Source organism: Triturus cristatus, chromosome 1_2 (genome assembly GCF_964204655.1).
Source record: "Triturus cristatus chromosome 1_2, aTriCri1.1, whole genome shotgun sequence".
Lineage (NCBI taxonomy): Eukaryota > Metazoa > Chordata > Amphibia > Caudata > Salamandridae > Triturus > Triturus cristatus.
The window spans coordinates 471,763,500-471,788,469 of record NC_140580.1 but is presented as its reverse complement, the minus strand read 5'-3'; the positions used below and the strand labels follow the sequence as shown (position 1 = coordinate 471,788,469).

Below are 24,970 nucleotides of genomic sequence, written 5' to 3'. Positions count from 1 at the left end.
TGGAGATCAGCCCCAGGACTTGTCTGCTTCCGCTTAGGGACTCTTTTTTCTGTTCAACTGCCTCTGTTTAACTGCCTTGATAGAAAACAACCAGCTGAGGTCAGTAAAACACCAGAATCACTTTAGCATTCTCTAGATTCCAGTCCATAGAAATTGTCTTCCACGAGCACCCATAGACAATAATATTTTTTTTCAAATCTTGTATTTTCAGTGATATGACCACCAAAGGCCCATATTTTACATTTAAAAACAGAGCTTTGGACTATACCATTTCCCGCTGAAGATCAATGTTTCTCTCCATGTGTTCCCATACCTGGCGTGTCACGCAGTTTGGTGCTTCCTTTCCCTCCATGTTAAAGATCAGCGTTGTTTCAGCACCCAGGCTAATGTGCTGAATAGCTAAATACATATAAGGTCTCAAAGGTGAGACTGATTGCATTGCAAATGCTTGTTTTTCTTTACTACCAAACCAGGGCATGGGGTGCCCAATTTTGTAGATTGCATGGGCACCGTTGCTAAGCGATTGATTGCAGGAAAAACATTACTGTCGCAACAATTATTGCCCGCAAGAGATGGCTTTCCTGTTGACACACAATGTCCGTTTTCTGAAACGGTGGCAAGGTGTAAACTATCTACATTTCCTTTGAGACATTGTAACAGTTGAGAACTTAGGGGTATGTATGGCTCAACAAAACAAAACAGGTTTACGGGGATACTTTACACTTCAAAGATTTACTTTTACGAGGGCTTATATTCTTCCTAACTTTGGAAGAGGACATCCTATTGTCTGTCACACCTCTAAGTACATGAACGCACTTAGGGAAATGCAGGATTTAGCTACTCCAGCTTAGCCAAATTATTCATGTGCACCAAATCATCATCAAAGTTTACTTCGAAATTCGTAAAAGAATCATTGAATCCATCTAAATACATCAGAATTTATCATCACAATGAATTATTAGTGAAATGTTATGCTCATGAAACCAATAAAACGTACAGTATACACACAGAAGATTGCAAAATCATACAATAGACTGCATTTGTGAGCTCCTCTTTTTAATGGCAGCAAGGTTCTGCACCTCTAGCTCAGATCTTAGTCAAAGCATTCTTTCTATGTTTTGACCCATAGTAAGTTTGGTTATATGTGGGTTAGAGCTCAAAACTTGTTGTTGTGCACACAAGATCCAGTTATTATAAGATCATGATGGCTCAATATTTATATTCAAATGTCTGTCACTGCATGTAAAAGATGATTGGTCATCACTTTTTAAAAAGTATGTGAAGCCTGGTGGGACCAGTAGGATTTCAGACAATTTATTGCACCTATGAGCTTGATCTTCTGACTACGGACATTCAGGACAAAACATTGAATCTGATTATCGCTTTAGGTCGTGAGGCATCTTTGACCAGCCCATTTCACCTGCTTGTGCTGCCTAACACAGAACCAGGAAAACCCTACAAGTGGGGAGGGGATGTAGCGTAATAGCCAGAGCTGCCGACCTCTGAACTGGGAAGACATGTTCGAGCTTCGGCATCTGCTAAACAACCTGTGATTCTGGACGAATCACGTAATCTTCCTGTGCCTACCAAAAGTGAATGGGCCCTTAATTGGTGCTCCAGTGTTGGTTTTGGTGATTAAGTGCCGGTGCTGAGTACCGGAAACCACCAACTAAAATTATCACTATCTTTTGTTCCTTTTAACAATGAGATCATTAGAGTTAATAACAACCTCATAGGAAACAAATGTGTAATCTAATGAAGATTTAAACAAGTGTCATTGGCAGGAATGTTCTTCAGCAGCTGCCATCCAAGTGTACAACTTCTAAGCTATCCATACAGTTGAGTGGCCCGGTACCTCTTTTGTCGTATTTCAGGTTTACATTTTGGGCTCTGGGATCTCCCAGTAAAGATGTGCTTTGCTAATTAGTAATTTTAGAGTTAAGGCCACATTAGCAAATCATTAGCCCATCAGGATAGTTGCTTAGAAGAGTTTTTTGAAGTACGTCAAGTTTCCTTCAGGCACATTCATTGTATTTAATGATCGATTCAAGTTAACATTGCCATATCAGATTTGCTTCGAATCAGCTGTGAAGCTTTGCTCAGTTGAGTTTTAATGGTAGTAAGGCTAGGGTATTCCAGCGTACACCAGTTGAAGGTTGTGCCATGTCCTTCAGCTAGCATCTGAAAGGTATACCTTTTGTGACAGTGTTTTTTTCACTTACATAAACAGAATATCCAGGCTTGTATCTGATCAAGGAGCCATGACTCCTGGAGCATAATTATAATGCATTGTTGACTCTGTAGGCTGTCAGTTTTCCAGGATTTCAGAGTCCTCTTTATCCCATCATTTGGAGTATATGCATATTTATCACAAATGCAGGCATACTGTCAAAGTATCTATTTCTGATAAGGTCATGTCATTTTCATAGTATTCAACAGTGTGGATAGTCTCACTTATTTCAACATCATAGGATAATACTCTAGGGTCAATTGATTGTGATGTCTTGGACTTCCCAGTAGCACCAATGTGTGCTTGGTTGGCCAGCAGAGGGATCAACAAACTCATGCACACATTTAGAATCCAAGAGTGCATTATCACAAAAATTGCTGTATCCCACCAGCCTTACAGTTAATAATAATATATTATCTGGGTGCAGTATGAGTAAAGTGTTCATCAACATGTTCAAAAATGTTGTAACCCAATATTCGAAAATGATTGCTGTGCATTTAAACACAATCTGTAATACCAACACAAGTATAGCACAAACTACCACATCATATGTTTCAACAGACAATATTGTTTCAAATTTTTCCTATTCTATCAGTCTAAACTGAGGGATCAGATAGTCACTCTTGAAGGTTTAGTGATACATATGCAGAGCGAGGTGCTGTGAAGGGAGGCAAGATGGCGGCTGCGTGAGGAGGCAAGATGGCGGCTGCGTGAGCGTTGTGAAAAGCTGCTCTCCATGCCTCGTGATTTTACTCATTTGAGCAAGAAAAAGACAATGCTGTAAATACGACTAGTATGCTTTCAACTTACCCATAGCTATTCTGACTGATTATTGGGTTAAAACTGCTGCGGGACGAGAAGCTGATGAGGCTGCTGATGATCGGAGCTCTGACGGCTCAAGCATTGAGGACTTTTCTCTCAGCAGCAACCAGTGCTAAACTCTAAGTGCTCCGGAGGTCCAGGGAAGCTCGCCGATACTTTGTTACCGTGGAAAGACTACCTGTGATCAGAGCGGTAGAGGCTGAGCGCCATATTTCAGCCACTGAGGCAGGGCTGATGGATTTTGAACAGTGCAACATGCCGGCGAAAGTGAAACCCTTGGGGAAGGACACCAGCACTGCCATAGGAGCCAAAGGGATATCCCTGACTCGGCGTGCGACCACTGAAGGGAAAAGCCTGAATCCAAACCTGAATCTGAGCGACACTCTGAATAAGGACGGGACTAACAATGAGAAAGACGCAGGGTAAGAGCACTCCAGCGAGATGGTTACTAGACCAAAACAGCAAACTGAACCTGGAATGATTGCCGGCCGGGTATCTTCAAACACCCTGGAAAAAAACAAGCAAAGGTAAAGGCAACTTTCTTTTAAAAACAAATATGGACAGTTCTAGGAAATTGGTCCCAACAGGAGGGGTGCTAAATAATATTTCTCATAGCACAGGAGAGACTTCCCCAGAGATCCTAGACTTGGATAAATTTGTCACTAGACCTGCCGCTTTACCGGCTAAAAACCCCGAAAATACTATGCCAGGGCATAGAGGAGGAGACGCCAAGAACAGAGTATTGCACAACAAGGAGATATTATGGATACTACCAATATCATGCAAGCTACAGGTGAAATCCCCCACACACAGGCCCTAAAGGGGAAACACAAGGCTATTATTCAGGCAGACGGCAAATTTCCACCGACTCCGGATTATGATAAGTTTTATTCTATGACAGACGAATCTGACCTGTCCAATAACAGCGAGAAGGATGGAACAGAAGACGATTTTACTGGGGGGGATCGCGGCAGTCCTCCCATGAAATTTGACACACAAAAACGCTCATCTGTTCGTACCAAGAAGAAGAAGAAGAGCTCAAGAGGGTCGGACTAAGATAAGGGCTTACCTCGGACTACAGTCAGTCAAGCCAGCTAAAATGGGATTACTCCACCACCCATTTTGAGAGGGAAATTGAAGATGAATTTAGAGTCCAAACAAAAGTTCCCGAAAGTTCAATAGAGAACAAAGACACTACGGAGCCTCAAATACCACACCCATCTATGGAGCTAATATACTCAACAGTGAAGCAAATGCAGACTGAGGCACGCCATGAACATAAGAGGGCTCATCTGGCTACCAAAAAACTACAAGGCGCTGTGCGCAAAGTTAATAAAGCTTGTACGGAAATTTTAGAACGCACCACGGCATTGGAAGAACGAATCGTACAAATCGAGGCCAGCGCAGAAATATCTGGCCAACAAACAACTACTAATGAAAGTAGGATGACGGATGTACTTTGGAAGCTGGAGGACTTTGAAAATAGACAGCGTCGTAACAACCTCCGATTACTTGGGATCGCAGAAAAAGCTGAAGGTGACTATATTCGTGGCTTCATTCTGAGGCTACTTAAGGAAGCCTTTCCCGAACTAGCTCATTGGAATTGGGACTCTTAGGTACAGAGAGTGCATCGATTTCCCCTGATGCTCAAAAAGTGGCCAGGGCAAGATGAGAGACTGAGAGCTATCCTTATATTTTTTGGTAACTTTCTTCTCCATCAATCCATATTTGAGAAAGCCAGGCCCAACGCACAGAGGGTGGGAGAGTGGCATTCCTCCTTCGTCTGGCCTGACTACTGCCACACAACGGTGGAGAGGAGATGGAGACTTCGTTTGCTAATCACACCATTTCAGAAACTGGGTTGTGAAGTCTTTTTATTGAACCCTGCTAGACGTAAGGTTATTTGTAAAGTACCAACAAGAGTATTCTTGTCAGAAATTCAAGCCCAGGAGCTCCTGCAGGAACTCTTCAAGAAATAAGCTATGGTAGAGGGATAGAAAATGTTAACGAATAATCATTTGATCTCCTTTTTTTTTCTCTCTCCCTCTTTTTCTTTTCTCTTTTTTTACATTTTGTCTTTTTCTCTACACTTATGGTCTTTTGGTAAGGAGCGACTATGGAGCACAACAACATGCAGGAGGCATCACAAGGGTCTTTGGACCTTTTTTGCCTTTTTGAAGGGGATGGGGAGGGGAGAAAGGGGGGGTGGTAGAAACCAAGGGGAGAAAGGGGGGAATTTTTGCACTGGGATTAACACGTGGTGCATGAGTTTGGTATCTCTTGAATTGCACTGTTACTTGTTATGGAATCATTGTATTTTTTTCAATGAGAAAACTTTGAATTGCCTCTATTAATATATGCGGGCTGAAAGACCCCGTTAAGAGTAGGAGAATTAGTCTCAATGTTCAATTTTTTAAGGCAGATATTTTGTATCTTCAAGAGACACATATTGAAGGTTGCAGAAAAGGGGGTTCTAGAGATGGCTGGCTATCAAGTTATTGCTAGTACTACACAGGAAACTAGAACAAGAGGGGTGGCGATACTGGCATAGATAGGAATGAGTAGTTTTCCACGGTCATCCATAGATAAAATGGGTAGATGGGTAATTACGCAATGCTGCCTTGATAATAAGATGCTTACTCTCTGCTCAGTATATGGCTCAGTGTTGGATGATCCTGCACTATTTGAATGGTTGAATATCGAGCTTGTTGGTTGGCCTCTCCCTCTGATCTTATGTGGAGATATGAATATCAACATGAGCTGTCAGGTTTCCATCCATAAAGGAGTGACGTACCAAGGTCATAAACCCAAAGTTTTTAAATCCTTGTCACAACTTAAATCGCTACATGGGCTAGTAGATGTATGGGCAGCACTAAAGGAGAATGATCCTGGCTTTACGTACTTCTCTGCACCACATCAAGTGCATGTAAGATTGGATTATTTTTTTGTGTCACAGGAGCTTTTACAAGGTTGCAAGATGCAAGATAAGCAAATATCCCAAAGTCATGTCTGATCATAAGCCTTTGGTGATTGAAATAAATATTGGGCTACAATCCTCACAGACATGATGGACATTTAATAGGGCTCTATTAAGTGAAGTGAAATATATACAGCAACTTGAGGAATGGCTCCACAGGTTTATTGAAGAGAACGTAGGGAGTACTAATATAAGTATAGTGTGGGATACATTAAAAGCAGGAGAAACATCTAGGTATGGCTGGGAGGCACAAAGGAAGGACAAAACCCTGTTAGAGGCCCGGTATGAGGATTTGGGTAAGGCAGAAGCCGAATTAATAGAGGTATTGTCTGAAGGGGCAGAACCGGAGGCAGCCCAATCAAAGATTATCATTGCTAGATCTGCCATTACTGAGATATCTCTCAAAAAATCGTCTGGCAAGTATATGGCTTGGCGGAGTAGGGTCTATGAGAATAGTGAGAGGGTGGGTCATTTACTATCTGTACGTACTAGGGAGAAAACGGTACAAACCCGGATCAGTGAAATTAGAGATCCTAACGTAGGTATGGTAAGTGAGCCTGATGCTATCCTCACTGCATTTCAACCATTTTATCAAAGATTATATACTGAGGCTATACGGCTTGGGGACCAAGAAATTGAAGATTATCTAAGGGGGCAAATTTTTGATCAGGTATCTCCTGAGGAGAGAGATAGTCTAGATGCGCCAATCACAATGGACGAATTAATAAAAGCTATAGATTCCATTCCGTTAGGCAAAGCTGTGGGAACCGATCTAATACCAGGGGAATTCTACAAAAAGTTCAAGACACAGATTATGGCACTCATGTTGGAGGAATTTCATAGATCTGCTAGCCCCCGATTCCTGGAAAAATGCTAATATTAAAGTCTTCCCTAAAAAAGGCAAATCCGCAAAGGAATTGGGATTGTAAGGGCCAATTACACTGGTTAATAGTGATGTAAAAACAAATTCTAAAATCTTGGCAAATAGGCTAGCCGTAGTTATCAAGAAGCTAGTATCCCATTTTCAACATGGGTTTGTCCCGGGAAAGGGCACGACGGAACATATCCGACGTATAATCACGCTTTTTGATTATACAAAGGTTTCACGAGACCCTATGGCTCGATGCTGAAAAAGTGTTCGATAGGGTCTCCTGACCCTTTTTATGGGCAATTATGGAAAGGAAAGGACTGGGCAAGGGTTTTATTGGAGCTATCAGATGTGTGTATCAGGAACCCGTGTCTAGAATAGTTATGATGGGTCTCACATCTGATCTAATTAAAATTACTTGCGGTACACGTCAAGGGTGCCCCTGCTCCCCGCTATTATTTGCATTTTATATAGATCCTTTAATTAAAAAAATTGCGGAAAATACCAAGATACAGGCCACTCATTCTATTGGAGGAGATACCAAGATTCTAGCATACGCAGATGATCTTGCTATAATTACAGCTAACCCATCAGAGGCTATTAACGAGGTAGAAAGGGAAGCAAAAGATTTTGGTAAAATTTCAGGATATTATCTCAATGAGAATAAGACGATGATTGTCAAAAACACTAGAATAGATTTGGATGATACACGGGTAGTGGGAAATGCTAGATATCTGGGGGTTGAGATCTGTACCAACATCGATGAAATTGTGCAAATCAACCTGGAGCCTCTGCTACAAAAGACTAAAACAGATTTTAATAGAATGAATGGCGTGCACCTTACACTCCTAGGGAGGTGTAATGTTATTAAGATGTTATTTTTGCCCACAATTTTATATTTTTTCAGAGCTATTCCAGGTGAAATAAATAAAGTTAGGTTTTCTGCTTTTAATCAAATAATCTCGAAATTCCTGTGGGCCGGAAAACGACCCTGTAGAGCACTTAGATATATGACCAGAGATCGGGGGGCTGGTCTGTTCCCAATCTCCAGGTCTATTATTGGGCAGCAGCTCTTCAACAGATGGCTGAATTATTGGGAAAAGAGATGGTAGCAACAGAGGAAGCATCCTATACTTCTATATACTTCTATATATAGGCTAGTATCAGAAACGGAGGCCTACGGTTGTCTCATGCATCTTATCGATTTTGCTTATTTTTAAAAGTGTGAAATTTAAAATTATGCTGGGAGCATTTAAGGTTTGGACGGCAGTTAGAAGAAATTTAAAATAATCAGGAAACATAGATATACCCCCTCTGGCTGATAATGATCTATTGCCGGTAATTTTCCAAGATGGATATATGAAAATATGGATTGATAGGGGCATAAGGCATATTGGTGATCTTATGGTGGATAATAAAATACACTCTTTTGATACAATCAAGAGGAAATTTGGGATAGGCAATAATCATTTTTTTTTTTAATTTAAATTCCTACAAGTGAAGGATTATCTATCTCAAATGTCATAGAGTTCCCTTATTGGATATGGCACTAGGGGCTCCATAACCAATATCAAAATGTTGCAAATTACTTAGCAATATACCAATCGCTGGCAGGATGTGGTGCAAGCAGGGGTAGGGCAATGCGAGGATTCTTTACTATTGACTCAGACTGCATTTTTTTAGCAAATTTACAAGTACAATGTTTTAAAACCTGGCTTAATTTGTACATTTCTCCAGCACGGATATCTAAATGGGGAGGCTCTACAGGATACATTGTTCTCTATGCGGATGTTTTGCCGCAGATAGTGTACATATGTTTGCAACTTCTCCACGATTATTATCTCTGGTTGCCGACGTGGGTAACTATATCAAGCTTATGCTGAGGTTTGGGGTGGACCTTACGCCGCAAGTAATTGTGCTGGGGGTAAGCAACCAAGCAATGACGGAACCAAACCGGGTCTTGCTCTTTGCAGCTATGGCTGTGTTTAGGCTATGTCTGGCTTCTGTCTGGTTAGATAAAGAACCTCCTTCAGTACATTGTTGGCTGGGGAAACTGTTAGCTACCTACCGGTGTGAGAAAGCGGTATACAAACGAAGGGGTCTAAAAGCCAAAAAAGGGGGCTTGAAATTTGGTTACCAATAACTAATTGGACTAATGAGGCTACGACTTGATATGATTTAATATACCTAATTTATCTGATTTATTGACATAAGACTTAGCGAGATTAACTGAGATACTAAAGAGAGATTGAAACGAGACTTTACTTAATACCAAATTCCAAGGTTTAGGGCACATCAAAGTTTAATCTAAATTAAGATTCTTTTGGTTTCGAAGGGAGGAGGGGGTGGGGTGGGTAGGTTAGGGGGTGGTGGGGTGTTGTAGTTTAGACAGAGGAGAGGGAGGGTGTAAAGACAAATACTTGACATTCTGTACATAGGTATTGAAATGTATATAGTTTAAGTGTATTTATTGCAAGTATAACGTATGTGTTGGATGTCTAAAATAAAGAATTAAAAAAAAAGAAGATTTGATGATACATATGCAGAGCGAGGTGCTCGGAATAACTCATCCTGCTATTTACAGGTTGTTGCAGTTTTAAGACAAGCATTCCAATTTACTTAACACTGTAGTTTGATATTATCATTTGAAATCCCTTGATACCATAATTATGTGGACAAGTGTCCTAGTTGAGAAAATGGGGTGACGTGATTGACCCTCACTATGACATCCTACCAGATCCTCTATATTACTAGATGTTTTCAGTATGAAAAGCCTTATATTTAGGTTTGTTACTTGGTTGACCTTTTGCCCCATTTCTATTATACTTCTTTAATGCCAGTGCATTTATGATTGAAGCCTAACTAAATATTTAAGAGTTGCAATTGCTACTAGTAGGAGTTAAAGGAAACTGTTCTCTTGGTAGGGGTTGGAGAGAGTAAGGGTACTCTAGGTTACTTTAGGGATCACCATTTTGCTGATGGTGTGGTTATTAGACCAGTCCCCTGTAAGAGGTAGAAGGAGCAGGGATGGATCATGTGGAGGTCAGTTCTGGAGCTGAGGCATATAGTGGTGTTCTTGCTAGTCACTTACGAAGAAGCTAGAGTGCCAGGAATCATGAACATAGTTTCTCATTTTTCTTTCCCTTCCTGTGAACCGACGAGCGCTTGAGAACAGTAGACGGGATGTCATGTGCAATCGTGGATGAAAACAGTGACCTAAACACAAAGCCAGGATTTGAGACCGCATCCCACTGCCTATTCTGTATTTCATCCCAAATCTGCAGTCCTATCTCTCTTTTCTTGTTTTCTTTTTGTAAAGTAGGGTGCCTTCATATCTCATCTTTATTGTGCCCCTCACAACATTGCCTGCTGGCACCTGTGGCAGCATTTGCGCCTGTAATGCGAGGCTGTCAAAGAAAAAAGAAAAGTGACTGCAATCTTTCCCCTAACAATAAATTAACAAATGAGCCTTTTTCATGTAGCTGTTACATGATAAATAAGTAAATATTAATTGTGTTTATATTTGGAAATTCTAAATTAAGTTTGTGTAAGTGGAGTAACACAGTGGGAGAGGTGTGCTTTTTGGGCCCGGGGGAGTAGCCATTCAAACTCTTGTGGTAGCTTTTGAAATTACAACATTATGGGTATTCTTAATTTTTTTTTAGGAGATTCCCACATTGGAAACAGATGGATAACCAATCCTGAAAGGAGGATAAGTCTGTTTCTAAGGTTGGAAAAAAATAAGAAATCATTGGGAATTAGGGGTAAGGGTTCCTTAAAGGGAACAGTACTTTGCTAGTGGATTACAAATATTCACAGACACATATAAATCACACTACCACCTATTCCTAGAGCTAAATGGGGTATTGCAGAGTTTGGTTATGAGGCGAGGGGTCTATGTCTTATAATTGAATACTGTTGGAAATTTCTGCTTTAAACACTTGGAATTCTGTGGATTCTAAAAAATGTGTCAGTGTTTATAATATTTACATTGTCTGCTCTTCTTGATATACCCTAATTGTGATTGAGTGTCTTTGTTTAAAGCAATAACCATTGACATGCATGTTGGATTGCACTTTCTATATGTTTCTAAAATTCTCCAGTCTCACATGCGCTACACCAATGACTTCTCATCTCTAAGGTAGTTCCAGGGTGCTGAGGAAGAATTGATAAAAGTATATAATTTATTTTATTTTATTAACACTTGAACTGCAATTGTATTTGATTGTTTTATTGGCAACTTAATAATAATTGCTGGAAAGAGACACATCACATTTCTCAATAGCTAAATGAGCCTTGTGCGCACTGAAGTATTTCGCAATTTTCTTGTCATTTTGAATTGCAGAACATGCATAAGGCATGTTTATTTTTCAAAACAAAACTTCACTAACTTCAACAGTCATATTCTTTAGTGGTTTACTTTAAATAAAAAAGTTATTTTCTTTAATGCTGGCAAATGGCTAATATTTTCGCTTTGAAAACAGTGCTAAGGTCACCAGGAGATAACTCTGATATTTAGTGTCAAACACATCTTTGCTGTGCAAATGTCAAGGTGGGGTGTGCCAGGAAAATGTTAATCTTGATAATGGAACATTCAGGTTCATCCCAAAAGTTCATACATTAATGTTACATCCTTTAATCAAGGCAATATTATTTTACTCTAGCGCGGCTTTATCTCTATTCCTCACCTTACATGATATATATGATTTGCTTTTGGACTAATCCTGCTCAAGGGTGTTATTGTGTGACAATTCTGTATATAGCAAAATAATTGTGTGTAGCTTTTACACAAAAAAAACGATTGTTTGTGAAGTTCACAAACAAATGCTTTTTTTTGTAAAAGCATCCCATGCTGCACTTTTACTTTAACGGTGGCCACGCCCCTTTCTTTAGACGCAGCATCGTATTCACTTTCTCCGTACTGCTTACATAGCTGAGCACCGCCCTTTAACACAGGGGCCTTCCCCAGCGCAGCATTTCCCTCCCCTATCCCCCCTCCCTTTCAGTGTGCTCTGAGTGAGGTCTTGCATTTGCGAGAGATTGACCTATTGGCATTGTAAATGACAATGCCTTTTAATTATGTATTGGTTGTTTTTTCTGTAGGCGAAAATAATGTGTCCCTGTGGGCAAATGCCTTCTACAGCTTCATGAAAAATAAATGGGGCTGATGGAGGTTAATTTTTAATACAAAATATAGACAGACACTTCCAACCAGGATACTTTTTTATATTGCAAATTGGTATTGCGCCTATGATAAAATGCAGTTTGTACATACATAAAATGTGAATATGACAGTCAAAGTTAAAAATCTGAAAGATGCAACTGACGCAATTTGCACTGCAAATGCGCAATGTGCACAGAGTACATTCAAGTTGCACATATGAAAGTATCCTAAGAGCGGAGAGGCAAGCAATTCAAATATGAGATAGACTTCAAGTTAAAGCAAACTTCTAGAATTTTGTATTTGATATTTTTCATATTATTGCTTTGAGGCAGAGCAATTTCCCCTTAATCCTTTACCTCATTGAACAAGATCTATTCTCGCGAACTGCAATCACCGTGAGTAGCAAATTGCATCCAATTTGCGCAATGCACAAATATTTGCATACGAATTTTGATCCATGCAGAATTTGCTATCACAGGTGTAAATTGCTGAGGCCGCATTTTGCTCTCACATCAACCCTTCTTTGTAGATCTGGGCTTCAATGAGGTCTGTAGGTTTAAACGTGTGCCTTATATAAAAAAAATAATATGCAAATATTTTGAAAACCCATAAATTATGACTCACTACCCATTTCACAACCATTTTTTCTCATTTCCCTCCCCCTTTTTGCCCAAACGTGCGACGGCATTCACAAATCCAATCTCTGGTAATTTGAATTTGCAAAAATTAAGAATATATTATGTTTTTCATGCACGTAGATGAAACCGATGGGTGCCAAAACGTTTGTGAATGAGAACTACATCTTTTATTCATTTTACAAATATGGTCGTTTGAGAATTCGACACAGGGCCGTTTAAGTGTAGGCATTAGCTAAAATGAGCGCAAATAACATTTACAGACTTTAAGAACTAGCCGTAAATCACATTTGTTGCAACTTACCCACATTGTTACCGAATTGTTAGTGCTGGTAGTAGTTGCCCAACAAATGGGCAAGAATATGGGCAAAACATGTGCAAAAACATTTGTTTACATTATTCCCCATCGAATGAGATGCAAAAAGGCACCCGGCACTAACAAGCCATATTATTTTAACTTTAGTAGGGTTCCCCGTGTTATTTCTTCATGGATGGATGTGTAAGACGCTGGTAGATAATACAGTGCAGTTAAAGGAATCACTTCTTCTCAACGTTTAGGCCAGAAATAGTTTGTTTTAGCAGCATGTTGCTAACAACAACATAAATCTGTTCTATTCTTGCAATTTAGTGGTAATGTCTATGTTTAGAAATGCCAGTGGTCCATTTAAAATATTCAGCTCGCTTACTTTTGCTGGTTTTTATCCACTTGTCAGGCGTTGACGCTTCTTTTGCGTTTCGTTAAACTATACACGGCGTCTTTTCAGTGTTTACCTCAGCCGTCTCACGTGTCACCCGTGTGTTTGCACAGGCCCGCCCTCCGTCAGAGCTATGACGAGTTCTGAAAGAAACCAGTATAAATAAGAAAAACTTTCCTGTGGAAACTCAAACTAACGTAGCTGCCAACTTTCGTGGAGCTGGAAACACCAGCAAGAGCAATAAATAGTATTTAATTAAAGGGAACTGTCGCACAACGGGCAATAATAACCTGCAATTTCTACTCACTTGTGTGTTTGACTTGAAAGTCTGAAAAACACTTGAAACAATCCGGGGTCTGATCAACGTAAATGCTCACTTGTTACTGTATACCATTTTAAACTGTATTTATAATGTGCCTAGGGACAGTTTCTTGTCTTTGAATAAAATTGTCCCACTTTAAAAACTGCGCACTACTTCAACCAACTGAAAGGTTTTTTAGTTGAAGTTTTCTTAATTTTATTTATGAAAGTATTTGACCTATTTTGTGGTAAACCCGGTACAAAGAAAAGAATACCATATTGGAGCCAGTAGTGGCTGGTGTCCTGGCTGACTGGCAGGGCGCGGTGGGTGGGGGACGAATGACGACAACAAAAAACAAATAAAAAAAATAACTTACCTGTCGCATCGCATCCTGGGGCTGCTCTCATGCTGCATGAGAGCAGCCCCAGGATTGGCCGGAACGCCCTCGATTTCAGGTGTGTGATTTAAGATGGCCGGCTAAACCCACATGCGCACTGACAACAGTGACTACCGCTCCCTCCTCCGTGACTGCACCCGCGATGGCTGCGCCCCCAATATTCACCCAGGAGAGAAAAATAAAATAATAATAAAATTGGTTGATTATCATTTTATTTTCAATTTTTGCAACTGCTGGCAAGGTGGGGTTGGAGGAGTCTCCGCTGATTGAAGCTAATGCTAAAGTTTCAAAAAGTGATCCGGGGCATGCCCTAGTCGAAAGAGTGCGTTCACTAGGGAGCCCTGCCTTAAAAGGGTTTTGGCTTAGAAATGAAGTGCGGATAGGTGTACAACTGGGCAGCTTCACCTTTTCTTAAAAATAAAGACAGTAAATGGTCGCATTGATGAAGTTTAACCGACAAGCCTATGACTGCAAACAAAGGAAGTGTAGTAGAACAATGAAAAAAGTGACACCCTTTCATTGCTGTAAAGAACAATGCGTACGTCATAAGGTGTATATCTTGAAGTGAAGAATGGCTGAGCATGCAAGATACATGCTGGAGGGTGTTTTTAAGAAAAGTGAAAACTGTTTTGTAAAGCAATGTTAAGTGAAATTTGGGAGAAGAAAGTGATGGGAGCCTGATCCAAATATTACAGGTCTCACTTTGACTGTGTTGGGGGCTGCTGAAACTGTCAGTTTAGGATGTGATAAAAGCTGCAGTACTGACTTGAAAAACAGGTGTTTGTAGGAGTCCACACTCACAGATGCAGTCTGAAGCTTCCTGTTTTTCCATGCTTAGAAAAGGACTGTGCAAAGCCGTATGTTAAAAAAAAAAAAGGGTCAAGTGGGGGCGCGTTGGAAATTTCGTACACATTTGAAAATATATTTACAGAGAGAAGTGTTAGAGGAATGCGCCAAGGGTTTTTTATTTATAAACCTAATTCTTCCAGTTAGTACATTTGAAGTAGTAGCCAATAACAGTTTATTTAACTGATCACAAGAAGATGGAGTGATTAAACTGAGGTCGCACCTGGTCAGTTGGAGCTTGGAACAGAGCAGATAAACTCACAAGGCCCAAAACTCACAAGGCCCATTTAGTCCCTAAACCACTACACAGGAATGTCTTCCCTGATTCTTGGCACACTTTATCAACCACTGCCTAGTTTTTCAGATGTGCCAATCAATCTGGAAAAGTGCTGGGGCGGTGAGACTGGGCAACAGAGAGAAGTTTTAACTACACACTGCTTATCTGAGGAAAAATTGGGAAATTCTGACTACCGCCTGGAGGCAGGAATTGCCAGTTTTCTTTAACTACATGTGTATAGTAAAGTTCTCCCACCCCTACTCGAGAATAGTCTACATAGTATGTCACTTTGGTCAAAATTTAGCTACTCTCAGAGAAACTACTTTCAGAGAAACTACTTTCTTGGGTGTCACTTTTTGGCCAGCATGCAGCATGTGACTGCTGTCCTGGAAGCTCTACATTTGCTAAGCAGACTCAATACCTACCTGATAGTTTCAATTTCAGCCCCAAGAAGCAATAATATGTTTTGCACTTTTCTGTTACAAAAGAAACCCCTTTATTGGATATATCCTCACAGAACCACATGAAATTAGTGGTGCTCCTTTCTCCACATGAACACAAAATGATCCAGATAGTGGGTCATTCGACTACAACTTTCGTGGTTATACATATATAGAGATCTTGAGTTGCTGGCTGAAATATGGCCATGCTTTAAAAGGTTTAATAATGTTGAGAGGTAGTCTTTCAGTTTGTGGTGTTTTTAGGTTGTGCCTGCCATAGAGCTTTTAGCTGTAAAAATTGGAAAGGGTATAATGTATTAAATATATACCGGAAGCCAGATCTGAGCTTAGGTTGGCACTAAAATCTTATAAGGAGCTGATAGACTAAAGCCAATTTCCCTACAATAAGATTTTAGAACTCCATACTACTTCTAAAGAGGTTTTCTAAGTGGTTCATTCTCGGTCTACCCCATCTTGCTCCAGCCAAACTGTTGAGCATTCACAGAACTTCTGTGATGAACTGTCTATTTTATTTTCAAGCAAAATATCCTTACGATCTGTGACAATCTGGTAGTACCACCGAATGGCTCTGGTTGTATTTTCAGAGTGACAGACCCTGATGTATTGACAAGTTCTTGTTTAGAGACCGAGATGCTTCGGCCCCCTAAATTTGATCAACTGACTCCTGAAGAGATTTTGGACCTAACAAGTATCACATCGAGTTCTCATTTAGATCGCACTCCCCCAGCAGTATGGTAGACTGCAGCACCTTGTCTTGCTACACTCCCTTTGGACATATGTAATACATTAATCACTCAAGAACTAGTGCCTGATGAGTGGAAAAAGCAGTGGTTGTTCCTCTTTTAAAAAAAGACCTATGCAGACCATGCCATTTTGAACAACTTTCACTTCATATCCCTTCTGCCATTTCTGATAAAAAAAAAGTTGTCCAAGTTTGTGGAGGGGAATACTATTTTAGATCCAACACTGTCTGGTTTCTGACTAGCTCATAGAATGGAAACCACTCTGGTCTCCCTCTTGTGTGAATTTAATTGCCAGCACACCTGGATCATCCAGCAGTATTGGTGCTGTTAGATCTGTCTGCTGCTTTTAATACAGTGTCACATTACAAATTGTTCTTAAGACTGGCCGAGGTTGGTATTTGTGGTTCAGCCCTTCACTGGATTATGTCCTGCTTAGAAAATAGATCGGACTGAGCCTCAGGTCCACAAGAACTTTGGTCCAAGTCTTTTTGAACAGTAAAATCTGAAGCAAGGAAATGTCATGGGAATGTCTAGCCCGTGTACAGTACACCTCCCTACTGGGCTTCACTATCCCTCTCTTCTTTCCCTCTGACTGCACTATCCTTTCCTTCTTTATTACTCTTCTAAGAGCAAACCATGCCGTAACAAGAAATGTATATGACTGTACACAATTTATAAAATCCTAATAAAAATAATAATTAAAAAAAAAGAAAATAGATCATATGCAGTGCACTTGCCCCCATATCACTGAGGGTTTAAGTCCTTACCACGGGGCATTCAACAAGCCCCCTCGCTGAACCCTACTATTTTCAACTAAATATATGTTGTTCTTCTTCCCCTCCTATCCCTGTGCCCCTGCTGCTTCCTCCCTGTTGCTTCTTCCTCTTCAATCCTCATGCCCCTGTTGTCCATTTTGCTTCATTCCTCTCACCCACACCCTCCCATTGTCTGTGTTGTCTGCCCCCAGCCGCCATAACAAAAAAGTGATAAGACATGTTCAGCACTGCTTGCATCCTATTTGAAAGCTTCCCTTTCTCATTGTGTTTGTCCCTACCCTTGAGCATAACTTATGTACAATCCTTTTGATCCAATATCATTTATTCTTCCACATGAGCCCAATTGTTTTTAATTTTGCTTTCATCACTCTATGGGAGTTGTGTTTTTTTCCTTTGTCCAGTGTGTTCTGCTTCTAATTCACATTGTGTACTGCATCGGAAATAGATATTTAGCTTCTTCCTGTTTGACTGTGGCTCATTTGCTGTTGGTCATCTCCAAGCACAGGGCTTTGGGTTTAGGAGAATAATTTCAGGGGCTGCAAGTGTTTGTTTTCAGGATGTTGTAGAATGTGCTCAGGACAGAGTTGGCATTAACTATGGGATTCGTTGTTGATCAAATGAGGATGAGGTCTTTGTGAGAGTCATGATGATGTAGCCATGTACATAGATATGCTATTGTTTGGTGCCTATGACTGCCTATGTGGACGTTTCATTGTTAAGGTAGGTAGGAAATGTAATGTGATGTAGTGTGACCAGGCAGCTGACAATGATTAATGCTTATGAATGTCTTGTATTGTAGTGAAGATGAGACTGAGAGTGTGCCAACCTTGAAATTAGTTGGTTCGTTGTAATGCTCATTTGTCAATGTATCTGAAGCAAAGGTAAAGTACAAAACGTGCATATTGAAAGAAGGTGCGATTAGAGTCAGAATGAGGCTGAAAGACGGTTAATCACTTTCTAGGAGACCAAAGAGGGGATTTGTCATGATGTTAGTTGTGTCATATCTTGGGTGATTAATGCCCTCAAATAAGATGTTGTTTAATTGTTTGGTGGAAGATGTGGTAATGAAGTTTGTGAATGCTATGGTTAAGTAGAGGAGGGGGATGTAGCCTTATGGCTAGAGCGGGCGACCTCGAAGCTGGGGAACCGGGTTCGAGTCTCGGCAACGACGCTCAACATCCTGTGATTCTGGGCAAATCACTTAATCTCCCCTAGCCTAAGTAAAAAAAAATAATTAAAACAAAATTAAAAATGAATGTCCTCATGTAACGAAACTGGTGCATGTAAAGCACCCTGATACCCGATGTCCCAGGGTCTAGTTCGCGCTATATGAAAACTCTACAAAAAAAAACAAAAAACGTTTAATTTGGGGCATGGAAAAATTAAATGGAAAACTGTCCTCTGGCATTAGGAGCAGTGGCACTGAGTTGAAGGCAATGGGTTACCAGGATGTTTCATAGCAATGAGGACTTGTGGATTATTGTAAGGCATCCGTGTCCTTTGCTTGCAGCCGCTGTACTGTGTTATGTAGCCTGTGGGGTTAAGGACACTGAAGTAAGTGGACGTGTTAACAAGCCATTTTTCAGTGATGAATAGTGTGTCTCGCTAGTGTGAGATGAGGCCTGCTATGTCTGTGGCATTTTGTGCTGCAGAGTATGCAACGATGAACATGACATGTAATGTCTTCTGATGATGAAGGGGGTACGTGGATTAAGCTGTTGGCATTTGTGTGCAGGTGTGCTGAGTAAGGCTGGGTGGTTTGCATGCATACTTGTAGATTATCAAGTGAGAACATTTTTAGATTATATTATCTGTGGTGGGACCTACAGGGGTTCTGGCCTTTGCCCCGTTACAGGATCCAAATGATTACACGTGTGATGCTCTTTTCTTTGCCCCACCCCTTAACTTTGGATACCTATAAAAGGATGGGACCTGAGCAGGTCACTTGATCTTGCTGTCCTGACGATAGTTAGCTTATCTTTGCCATGTGTAGTCTACTGGAAGATTATTTTGAGTGACGCCTAGAATGCTGTCCATTCGAGTATGTGGCTTATAGAAGCCAATGAATGCTTAGGGGCTGGTTTAGATCTCGACGAATGGGTTACTCCGTTACAATGTCCAAAAAGGATATAATGGGATTTATATTTCGGCGGACGGGATCTCTGTCACCGTTGTGATGGAGTGACCCATCCCCTGAGATATAAATCAGGCCCCTAGTTACACATTGGGCGTGGTCCCTATGATTTAGTATTCATGAAGAGCCCAGCCCAGGCTCAGCAGTGCTGTACTCAGAGCCCCGTCAGGGCCCTTCTTTAGGCACACCGTCCCCTTTGTGAATCAGAATCTCAATGCAGAGGAAATCGATTTGCACATTTGCTCCAGGTATCTGTGCTATTGCGTTCTTTTAAATAGGGGAAGAAACATAGCTTAATAAGATATATATTTTAATTTAAAAAAAAAAAAATTGCAGAAGCTATTCAGTTTTTCAGTTCAAATTCCAAAAGGGTGTGCAGGCATTCCTCGACTAACCGGTTATATTTGTTTTCATTTCAGACGGAAAACTTACAAAAAAGTTGGCTGCGAGAGTTTTATCAGGTAAGAATAATTTGAAAAGTGATTGTTACACATTGCTACTTCTTTTAAAATGTCTTAACTTTGGCAAACGGTTGTGTGTTGCATTATTTTAATTAGTACCTGCTTACATGAAATCTTATTTGTTTTTCATTATTACTGGTGTGATGTCAAATATACCGTTAGATGTGTTAAGGAAGTGTATGTGTTCTTTCTCGAATAACTTTATCTAATCTCTTTCAATCAGATAAAAAGCATGTTCATTTGTGTGCAAAATGGATGCAATTTTTTTATGGTTAATCTTTCATGTTTTTAAACGGGTAAACTACACCCTGGTTGTTAATGATTGATTAGGTTTTACTATGTTGTTATGGCTGCAAGTGTACTAAGAGCAAATATCTTTATCATGGTGCTCTTCTGGAAAAAGAACGACCATTGGAAAGAACCCAATGTTTAATGTAAGATCCACACATTTCACATGCTTTAGAAGTCATGTAATTAGCCACTATTCTACTGGTGTACCCTTGCCTGTGGCTAGGGCCTGGGAGACAGGTGGCAAGCAGTGACTAATGTCATTGACTACTATAGTGATCATAACCTGATATGTCTGAAACCCTTGATCCACATTAGATGGAAAAAAAGGCGATTAAAATATTAATACAGGGATAGGCACTCTGATAATGCAACTTAAATCGATGCAGGCCTTAATCCTCTCACAAAGTGTTGACGCCTCAGACGGCAATTATTCCAATTATTGGTGCTTTCTGCCAAGTTCCTGAGGGGTTTTATGTTCTAGTGCTTACATTTAGTGCCCCCTGTTCATACAGAAACTCCACACATTTGACACACGTTTGACACAAGAAATTAATAGATTTGTGATGAATCTGTTCGGAGTCGGATAGAGCGTATTATAAACCTTTCCCTTATGCCTTATGCCTTAGATTCTATGGTAAAGTGGACAAACTCTCAAAATGGGCATTTAGAAAGTGGAAAAAATATTTTCTTTGCAAGACGCTGCTATTGATATCTGAGACATCAGATATGCAGATTCATGTCTTTTTAGGAGGCCATGGCATGTTAAGATGGCCCACATTTGAGCAGGATAAATACCTAGCCAGTTGCATAGTCATATCCAGTATCTTTTATCAAGAACAGTATTGAGCAGCTGAAGAGTAATGCGGTACAATTTTGCGACACAATTACATCCTAGCAGGAACCTGAGGCATCACATGATAATCTGCATGTAAATGGTGAAATCGATAGTTAACAGCAGTTTTTGGTTGAGTGAAGAGGAGTTCCAGGCACATGTTAAGTGCGTTGAAAATAGTATTATGGGAGTCTGCTCTACCAATTCCACTTATTAGATTTATTTCACTAGAATTCCGATTGACTCAATTGAATACTGAAGGACTGTCATAAATGTCATATATCTAAAATAGTACTGCTATTCAAAGAGCTGGCTGCTGGCCCAGTTGAAGGATATCTGACTATGGGTACTGCTGTAATCAGAGGCCCAATTCAAATAATAAGCACAAATGGAAGCTGTATTTTAAAATAAATAAAAATACTTTGACAGTAACATATATCACAAAATAAAAATATAAACCAATACAAAAAATATATCAATAAAAAATGATGTCAAAGCAAACAGTATTTGAAACTTCAATATAATAGTGAATCCGTTAAAAAATTATATACTTACCTTCGATATAGACATTACCATCATCAAAACGTCTGATAAGTGATGGCATAAGTAGGGGTACATTTGTGAAAATTAATGACAGTTGTGAGCAATAATTCCTACTAAGTCTCAAACAAAATTTGCCAGTCAGAGCCCAGCATGGTTGGACGATCTCAGTATATCTGGCCCATTATATGTAACAGAGGCAAACAGGCAGAGGGTTCAATCTGCAGATCACCAGCCCCTGATAATTTACATCAGACATTAGATCAGTATTTTGCATTATGTGGTTACAACCATATTATGAGAAATACATTTCAATTAAATTGACTACTTCTTCAGCAGTCCGAGTGAGGAAGGATGCCAGGCCCTGTGTAGTGTGGGGGCATCCAATGCTAATGTCATAGGATTTGAAATCCATGAACTTAAGACTTGCTTCCCTAATGAAAATGTTGTGTGTTTGGAGCAAAGCAGCACAGTCTTCCTTAGGGAACTCCGTCTGTAAGGTGGTTACGGGAATTGCCTGGAGATTGCCATGACTGTCATGGAGAAAAGGTAGCATATGAGTACTCTGTAAAGGTACCTCATGTTCTAAGGTAATTAAGTATATGTGATTCCTGTAGTACAACAGCAGATACCCTCCTATGCAACATTTGTAGTCTTGTAAATGAACTGCAAGACATGAGGAATTTTTACTCTGTATACCAATGCACTGATGCTGAAGAAAGCACTTGTTACACATGCCTAGGCTCTTTATATCATGTAGAAGGCAATTCGTGTAAAGAGAGGAGTGGTGCCCTTGTGTTACTGACGTGATCGAATATAATAAATTGTGCTCTTAATTATGATACTGACACAAAGTTTGTTTTATCTGAATTACGTCTTGATATGTCATGTGAAAATTAAGTTAATGCTATTATTTTATTTATGTACAATTCAAGAAGAATCCACCACAGATCATGTCCAATGTTGGTACTGAATCTGAATTCGGGTGATTCATAACCTTATATTCCCCACGCAAAAGCAGCCTGATAAGTTGAATGGGAGTCCTACCAAGCACAATGATCTCAATGTCTTTTGGCATGTAAGCAGTATTTCCTTGTTCGATGGACACTACATTAATGTGTCCTATAATTTCTCAAATATGTTCCCTTTTATTTATCTCCAGAACCTTCAGTTTCCCCATCCATTTCTGAGTAGTTGGAATTGTTGTTACGGACTTCCACTGCTTCGCAATGTGTTGCTTGTCTGCAAGTACTACATTAGATAGATTCCAATCAAATAAGGAAAGATTCACATCTGAAGGGCGAAGGCTCAGTAAGATTGTTGCTAGATTTGGTTGTAGTGGGTAACCCACCACGTCCCTTATATGGCTAGGTATTTTATTTCAGAAAGTCAAGACTACCAAATGTGTATAGTCAACCCCCCCTTCCACAACCCCTGCCACACAGCCATCATTGTGATCATACATGTGTTTCAGTCTTGGTTGGGTAAGATTCCAGTTTGTCTTAAGTTTGTACATTGACTTCCTATTGTGGACACCTTCATATAGGCAGGGAATATCAGACCAAATTGTCCGCCATGTTACAGGAATACCCAAAGTCCTCTGCTTCCTAGTGGTGCATAGATGTAAATTAGGCCTCTAGGGGATTCGCACGTAAGAAAACGCTTTCCACATGGTGTTGGCTGTCTAGTAGCCGTTGCCCTGTTCTCAGGGTGGAGAGACCACTGCCACATGTGCTCGATTTCTTTTTAATAAGTAATTCCTGTTTCCATTGTTGAAAAGATTTAATTTCATCTCCATGGAACAAATCCCACAGCCTTCAACTGCCTCCAACTGCCTCCCTTGTTTCACCCCTCAAAATCATGTCAGACAAGCCTGAATGAAAAGTCAAGATTGCCTAACACAGAGGTAAAAGATGACAGAAATGACGTCAGGTCAGAAACGCACATGAGGGAATCCCATATCTCTAGAGTGGGCCATAATATTTCTGAATAGTAGCATACTGGAAGCCATGCTGGCTTGTGCAACCAGGGAATCTTCTGTCTAGCACTATAGCATCCATGTGGACACGGTGGCATTTGTATAAGGACCATTCAAAGAATTTAGACCTAGGCCCCCGGATTTGCTATGGGATTTCAGTACCTTCCCAGATATGCGTGTTCATTTTCCTGCCCAGATAAAACAGTCTACAGCTTTCTGAAGGGTCTGCAAATCCTTGTCCAGGCCTTTCACTGGGAGGGTCTAGAAAATATAAACCAAGCAATGTAATATGCTCAGTTTAATGGCGGTTCTTCTTCCCAATCATTAAATATATAGAGTGTGCCATCTTTGAAAATCTGTAACAATATCATGCATCAGGCTGGGATAATTAGCTTTGCTGTATATTATCAAATATTTTATTTTGTTAGAGGTCCTGTCTTGTCAATGAGTTCATGTATGAGTGCTGTTGGGAGGCCGAAATCGAACATTTCCGATTTGGATAGGCTAACCCAAAACCCCAAACCTCTGTTATACTGATCCAATGTTTCCATAACACCCGTAATGGAAAGTTGGGATTCTGTCAGTGTTAATAAAACATCATCAGCAAACAAATGGAATTCATGGCATTCTCCCCCAAAGGTCATTCCCACTATGTTTTGGTGCTGCCTTATCATTGCTGCCAAGGGCTCAACGACCAAATTAATCAGTAATGGAGAGGGGGAACAACCTTGACATGTCCCATGTTTCAGTGGAATTCTTTCCAAACTCCCTCCATTAACCAGTTTATCTGCCATAGGCTGCTTATAACTTACTTCAATCAAAGTTTGCATATTGGGACCCAGACCTATCACACCCAACAATTGGGAGAGAAACACCCAACTGACCCTGTTATATGCTTCTTCAGCATCAAGAGACAGGATCACCAAAGGAACTCTCCTCCTATTTGATTTCTCTACAAGTTGGAACACCCTTCTAATATTATCTGCCACTTGGCACTGCTGAATAAAACCCTATTGACCAGGGTCTTAAAAAAGGCAAGTGAGGATTCAGTCTATTAGCTAGCACTTTTGTGAAAATTTTAACATCTAAGTTCAATAGGGCTATCGGTCGATATGACTCGCATTTATTATCAGGTTTGCCATGCTTGTAAATTTTCTAGATAATGGCCAGCACCATTGCCAGCTAAGCTATTTGCAATGGGAGGATACAGTTCAAGACTGTTACCAGTTGGGCTGCCAGGACGTGTGCAACTGTTTATAAAATCTATTGAACAGGCTTTCAGGTCGTGGTGCCTTGTTCGGGGGAAAGCTCATAGTTAGCTTTAGTGGCCTTATCTGTTGAGATACAAAGCTCTAGGCTCTTCCTGTTAGCTGCATTCAATTTGGGCAGATTTGCCTCATGTAGGTTTTCCTCAGCCTTCCTAGAATCAACTGGCTTTCACTGGTAAAGATTGAGGTAGACAGTGTGGAATGCTTTAAGTTTATTCTCATTGTTTTTTTGAGTGCAACACCAGTTGAGCCCAGAAGTGTAGGGATGCATCTC

General features: G+C 40.3%; 1 protein-coding gene across 2 annotated transcripts in view; it reads left to right on the top strand.

Annotated features, from left to right (window-relative positions):
• The window catches only part of INPP5A (inositol polyphosphate-5-phosphatase A), a 1,511,403-nt gene that overhangs the window by 373,478 nt on the left and 1,112,955 nt on the right, over nucleotides 1-24,970 (top strand). For both annotated transcript variants that reach the window (XM_085606194.1, XM_085606193.1), the window contains exon 2: nucleotides 19,746-19,787. In XM_085606194.1, the coding sequence (XP_085462320.1) occupies nucleotides 19,746-19,787 (42 nt within the window). The remainder of the gene's footprint in view (nucleotides 1-19,745; nucleotides 19,788-24,970) is intronic.